Source organism: Dermacentor albipictus, chromosome 7 (assembly GCF_038994185.2).
Source record: "Dermacentor albipictus isolate Rhodes 1998 colony chromosome 7, USDA_Dalb.pri_finalv2, whole genome shotgun sequence".
Lineage (NCBI taxonomy): Eukaryota > Metazoa > Arthropoda > Arachnida > Ixodida > Ixodidae > Dermacentor > Dermacentor albipictus.
Window position 1 is genome coordinate 11,368,006 of NC_091827.1, and position 6,995 is coordinate 11,375,000.

The 6,995-nt window shown below is 46.9% G+C and overlaps 1 protein-coding gene across 50 annotated transcripts in view; it reads right to left on the reverse strand.

Annotated features, from left to right (window-relative positions):
* The window catches only part of LOC135904396 (uncharacterized), a 76,559-nt gene that overhangs the window by 21,171 nt on the left and 48,393 nt on the right, over positions 1–6,995 (reverse strand). For 24 of the 50 annotated variants that reach the window (XM_070521603.1, XM_070521604.1, XM_065435176.1 and 21 more), the window contains 4 exons: positions 6,890–6,943; positions 6,670–6,723; positions 6,492–6,545; positions 5,731–5,814 (listed from right to left, as the gene is read on the reverse strand). In XM_070521603.1, the coding sequence (XP_070377704.1) occupies positions 5,731–5,814; positions 6,492–6,545; positions 6,670–6,723; positions 6,890–6,943 (246 nt within the window). The remainder of the gene's footprint in view (positions 1–5,730; positions 5,815–6,491; positions 6,546–6,669; positions 6,724–6,889; positions 6,944–6,995) is intronic. The other 26 variants (XM_065435178.1, XM_065435171.1, XM_065435162.1 and 23 more) reach the window with 7 other exon arrangements.

Genomic DNA, 6,995 nt, shown 5'->3' on the forward strand with positions numbered 1-6,995 from the left:
CTGCTATGTAATCGTCGCTTGGAGTTCCGTAAAGCGTTACTAGAGGGCGCAACATTTTCTTTGAAGTCGAGCAATTGTGCATGGTAGTTTTCTGCGTGTGACACGAATATGAAGACGATGGCAAGATAACGACGATGAAGACTACAATGAGAGTAGCTCCACGACGAAGGCGCGAAGACTGATTCATTGCACTCCGACGAAGAAACCTTACAGCCTGTTGCATTACAACACGGCCTGATCATTAAGGCTGGGCATTGTTACATATCGTCTAAAAGCACTAGCGGCCTTTAGGGTAACATGGAGGAAATGGCCGTGCTCTTGTTTTTACAAGAAAATTATTCGTGTACGACATGACGCGCGCGTTGATCATCTTAAGGCGCTAATAGTCCGGAAAGAATGAAAAGATGAAGAAGTTACTCGTTTGCTACATACATGCGTCCTTAGCCTATGAGTAGAACATCCGGGTATTGCGGTGGGAGATCGCGCTTTGTATCCCGCCACTGGGCAGATTTTAAAAGCAAACCTATACTAGGCCAGACAGTGCACAGGCATACTATTGCTGAAAGACGAAAGAATTATTAGAATTGAAGCGGTCTGCGCTGGACGCATGAAAGAAGACGAAGGAAGGTGCTAGGAGAGAAGTGAGAAGGAAGAAGTTGGAATAAAATGGCGGACGACACCCGTCTCACTTAGATGATGTCATTTCTGTTGCCGTTCTAGTTAGGAACGCTACATTTTGGCGCAGTCGACAGTTTTCGAAGACCAGCGATGCGGGTGACGTTTTTCGTCGACCAGGCGTCATCAGAGTCTGTTGTGTTCACCCGATACCAAGTGCACGGTGAGCCAGCGACGGACCTTCCTCTTGAAGTTAGTTCTACCGCGCTGATCAACGTGGTACTGCAACAAGCTGCAATCAGCCGCCAAGCCCTCGTGCAAACAGGATCGGTGACAGTGAATCTACAACTGCAGACACTGAGCGAACTCGTTCTGGAACCCATACGACGTGGCACCCTCAAAGAGGAAACGCCTGCCGGGAAGGTGAGCCTAGACTTGAGTGTTATGGAACTGCAAAGGAACATTATACAACAGATCGAAATAATGAGAACTTTCGTCCAAGCGCTTAGTCGAGAGCAGTCAGCACGAAGTATTGTTGAACCAGATGTTTTTGAAGGAAAATCGCAAAATGCACACTACTGGCTGTGTTTTTTCGAGTACGCCTGTGACAAGAATCTGTGGCACTCCGACGACACAAAGATTTTGCATATGCGCCGCTATTTGGGCGGTATAGCCAGAAAATGGTATGACGTGCAACTCATGGATTATGGAACAACATGTTGGGAACTGTGGAAAAGCAACTTTTTAGGGGCTTTCGAAGGCAACGCAGTAGAAAGATGGGATGCGGCACTGCGGTTCAGTTATACAGGTGGCTCTCTGCTTGAGTACTGTCTTGAGAAGCGTCGCCTGTTGTATTCTGCAGAACCGAAGCTGTCGTCTTCTGCTGTTGTAGCTTTGATAACGCAAGGGTTGTGTATCGAGATCCGTAGTCATGTCCAGCTCAAAGGTCCAAGAACGTTTGATGACCTTCTGAACTTTCTACAGACCTCAGTGCCAAGAATTACATCGAGAAGACAGCCAGATGGTAGAACAGAGCAACTTGATTCCAATCTAGAGTCGTTGCCGTCAACTGAATGTGAACACAGCTTCATAAACAAATCTCTGGGAAGCGTAAATCATGACTGTGAGGATGGTGAAGAACCAATTACCGCAGTTCACGGCAACCTACTTCCACATAATCTGTCTACCGTGCATCACAAGCCCCAGAAAAAGAGCTTCAGTGAGACAGTATATTTGGTGTCGTCAAGCTTATTGTACGCCCCCATTAAGGTAGATGGCATTGAAGTGAAGGCTCTCGTTGACAGTGGAGCTTCGGTATCTATTATCAACAAGACGCGAGTGGATGCCAGCCGTCTGCACGCTGGTAGAACATTGCGTGTCCAAGCCTACGATGGGTCAGTGACCATGCATAGCGAATGGGTAACCCTGGCTATTGAATTTCAAGGAAATGCTATTACCAGTGACGTATTGGCCATTCCCAATGTCACCTACGATTTTCTTTTGTCCCGTCCAGACATGAAAAAACTTAAGATGAACCTCTATTGGGATGACAAGGTAATGGCCGAAGACACGATAAGAACAGAAGACCCTGGTGAAGAACCTAGTGTATCAAGGCTAATTTTTCACCACGAAGACATCAAGACTAAGTACCCAGAGCTTATATGCATAGGAAGCTACCCTCCAGCAATGAAATCCCATGTCGTTCCTTTCGAGCTCGCAGATAAAACAGTGGTTCGTAGAACCTCCTATAATATGTCCAGAGATAAAAAGGTGTGGCTGAAAAAGGAGTTGCAAGAAATGTTAGACGCAGGTATCATCCGGCCTTCTGTATCCCCATTTGCTTCTCCTATCACTATTGCACCTAAAGAAGACGGGACATTCCACCTCTGCACAGACTACCGGGCTCTCAATCGTCAAACTGAATTGATACCTTATCCAATGCCGAGAATCGACGACATCATTGACGAAACCGGTGGTTGCCATTGGTTTTCACGAATAGATCTCTGCAAGGGCTTTTGGCAGATCCCACTAAGTGAAGAAACGAAGAAGTACACCGCGTTCATAACCCCATTTGACTTGTTTGAGTACAACCGCCTACCATTTGGTTGGAAAAACTCCCCTGCGTGGTTTCAGAAGATTATGACGGACATTCTGAAACCTTACCTGGGCAAATTTTGCAATGTGTACATCGACGACATCATCATCTACTCAAAGACAAAGGACGAACACCGTAGTCATCTTTCAAAAGTTCTTCATGCCCTCAGTCTTGCCCAACTCAAAGTCAACCTCAAGAAAAGTGCGTTCTTTCAAGATACCGTAGTATTTCTTGGCAGGGTGTTTGATGGACAGACTAAAAGCACCAAGCAAGAATCGGTAGAGAGAATCTCCAAGCTGGTAAAGCCTTATGATGTGCACTCCCTGCGCGTTTTTCTTGGCCTTGCAGGACACTTCCGGGCGTTTATCAAAGACTACGCACTGAGAACAAGGTGCCTCACACGTTTAACTCAGAAAGACGTGCCTTTTCATTGGGACGAGAAGTGCGAAGCTGTCTATCGTGAACTTGTAAAACTAATATCGTCGGACCCCATCTTGCGAATACCGGATTTTTCCTTGCCTTTCGTGCTGAACACGGACGCATCACATTATGCTACCGGTGCAGTTCTATACCAGAAGCCATCCAAACAAGCTGATCAAACCAAACACTACGTCGTGGGGTACTACAGCTATACCCTGAAACCCGCCGAAATCAATTACTGTACCACAGAAAAGGAAGCTCTGGCCGTCTTAAAAGCTGTGCAGTACTTTCGTACTTACCTGGAAGGTGCCAAATTCATACTTTTCACGGACCATCAAGCATTGACTCAACTTCTGAGCATGGCCCAGCCAAGAGGCCGCATTGCTAGATGGGTGAACTATCTGCAACAATTTGATTTCGTAATTTCGCACCGTCCTGGCCCACTCCTCACTGACGCTGACGCACTATCAAGATTACTTGTACAGGAATCAAGCAATAATCCAGATACAATCAATCATATTAAGCTATGGGAAGGTACAGAAGAGCTCCAGTTTATCAATGGAAGGTATCACGTACCACCAACTATGATTCCAAGGATTCTTCATCTATACCACGACACCCCTGAATCGGGTGGACATGATGGCTTCTGGCGCACTTATAAGAAATTGCTCATGAGATTCACATGGCCGGGCATGAAAAACGACATCAGCCATTACATCCGCACATGCCACCTCTGCCAGGTGAACAAAGTTCAATTCAAGCAATCGACAGACGTTATGACAAACCCTGAATATTCAAGCATCCCGTTCGAAGTAATTCATTTGGACTTCGCGGAGCTCAAAAAGAAGGGGGAAGGAGTCAAGCGAACGCAAGCTTTCTTGCTCTCCATAGATGAGTGCACACGGACGATTGCGGCTAAAGCTGGCAAAGAAGACGCAAACAGCGTAATAGACCTCCTCAAAGCTGAGTGTTTTAAACACACAAAGACGCTCGTCTGCGACAACGGGCCGGCTTTTCGGAGTGCCAAATTATCAAAGTGGGCCCAGGAGCACGGCATCATGATAAAGTATTGTTCTCCATACCACCCGGCAGCAAACGGCCTAGCGGAACGTGCCATACGAGACATCAAACAGTATCTGAAGATGTATCCAGACTTTGCCGGTGGCTGGAAGTGCTGTCTCGAGGCCGCTGTGAAGCATCACAACAGATCATACACCACGAGTTTAGGCTGCAGCCCTCATTTTGTAACTTCAGGTACAGCGCCCATACTTCCTGCAGATCGTGAGCTAGGTCTCCTAGAGAACCTCGAACTTGCGGAAGTAAGGAAAACTGTCAAAGAACAGGAGATCTACAAGCGCCGCATGAAGCGAAACTTTGATAAAAGGCACAGTAGCGAGATACCGGAGATACAGCCTGGAGGCTATGTCCTTGTAAGGAAAGGAGCTGTGCCCTCAAATTCAAAATATTGCGGACCATTTCAAGTTATTAAGACTGCATGCCAGCATGGAATATTGAAGAATGTCTGGTACGCCGGAGCCTCGGGCCAAACGGAGTGCGCCGCTATTGGAAACGTATTCAAGTATTACCCCAGGAGGTGTAATTAAAAGAAATCCGGAAGAGTGAAGCGGTCTGCGCTGGACGCATGAAAGAAGACGAAGGAAGGTGCTAGGAGAGAAGTGAGAAGGAAGAAGTTGGAATAAAATGGCGGACGACACCCGTCTCACTTAGATGATGTCATTTCTGTTGCCGTTCTAGTTAGGAACACTACAAGAATATCTTTCATTGGTCAGTCAAGAGGAGTCTTGCCTTACATGGCACATCTAGGGCTGCGTCAGCTATGCTTTACAGCGAGAAATATCTGGGCAGAATATATCTACGTTGAAGTTTTACTATGAGTGTTTCAGGCGGATCATGCATCCATGAAATATAGTCCTACTTATTCTCTTAAATGACCTGTGCGAGAAGCCGGTGGCTCCCGGAAGAATCAGTCAATGGTGTCACAATTAGAAGATACAGAGTGCGTGCTTGCAAAAGGCATCATATGAAGTGGAACAAGGCGGTGCGTATGTGAGACAAACGCGCGTGACGAGGTAATCCAAGGAGTGAGATCATCACATTGGGAATAAAGAAAAGCTGGTTATGCGGCGGCTAAATTTTGTGGCGCCAGAGTGGTGAGGAGTCACCAGGCTTATTGTGGGAAGCAGACCGACCATGAACGCTGGCATTATTGTTAATGACGGCAGAGCAATCGTTAGGATGGCGCTAGGATCACTAAGTCAGGCAACGAGCGTGTTCTTCTGCTCGTACGGGGGCTGCATACTTTATCCTCGCGTCACCGCTGAAGTGGTGGCTCATCAATATCGTGTTGCTGGTTGTGCTTCAGGTGCATACGCCGAGCGAGGAGGCTGACAATTAGTAAGCTAAGCGAACTGCGTTTTTCTGCGTCTTATGGGAGCGGTGCTCTTATTCATTCCGGAGCGGCAGTTTTCATTTGCATTACTAATGCAAGAGTTATTCGAAATACCGAAGCATTCTGGCGACTGCAACGTTACTTTTCGTAAAGAACTAAGCGGTGCCGTTATCCCAGCCACCCTACATACCACCTGCAGATCCACCGCTTCCACCAAAGGCAGCGCCACCAGAAGCTCCTGAACCGCCGCTCAAGCCATCACCACCGCCAGTACCTAGAAAAGAACGGACAAAATCAGAAGTTCTGCCCCTTGTTCCACTAACAAAATATCTCTTCATAATGATACCGCGTACTGAGTGAGCCGAAATATTGTAAATAACTTGCTGAATTTTGTTTTAACTTGAAGTCCTAGGAACTACTGCGTGGACAACGAATGTACTAGATATGCGGATCCATCATGGTAGCATAATGACTATGGCGTGGCGCTGTTTAAGCCGAGGTCTCAGGTTCGGTCCAGACCTCAGCTGAGGCATTTAAATGGGAGCTATATGCGAAACGCTGGTGTACCTAAATTTTGTGCAGGCTGAATATCCCAGGTTGTCAAAATCAATCCGGAGTCTACCATTACGGTCTGTCCCATCATCACATTGTGGGTTCGACACGCCTAAAGTCCAAATCTTATTTTAAATAATTTTGGGATGTTTGTACAAGCGTGTCGCCTTTTTTCTTTATTTTTTTGAGACGTTATATACCGACTGAGCCATGATGACATACTGCGGTTCGACGGGCTAACGATAATCGAGAGAACAATTTCCTTTGCGTTTACTGCTTTTCAAGCTTTAGTATATTAGTTATTTTCATTTTATTGCTTTTTATTTGCGGTGCAGAGCAATGTTTGATATTAAAAGCCAGGTTTCTTTTTGTAGGGTTGCATGATGGAGCAGTACTCACTAGAGCCTCCCGTCACACCTGAGCCCGATCCGCCAAGGCTACCACCGGTGCCACCTGACATAAGAAAAACACGACGAATGAATACACACGCCCACAGCCTCAAATCAAAACACACACAGGCACACACACACACACACGTCTGCAACAAAAGTTGCATGATGGATGGAGCAGTACTCACTAGAGCCTCCCGTCACAACTGACCCCGATCCGCCAAGACTACCACCGGTGCCACCTGACATAAGAAAAAGACGACGAATGAATACACACGCCCACAGCCACAAATAAAAACACACACAGGCACACACACACACACACACACACACACACACACACACACACACACACACACACACACACACACGTCTGCAACAAAAGTTGCATGATGGAGCAGTACTCACTAGAGCCTCCCGTCACACCTGAGCCCGATCCGCCAAGGCTACCACCGGTGCCACCTGACATAAGAAAAAGACGACGAATGAATACACACGCCCACAACCGCAAATA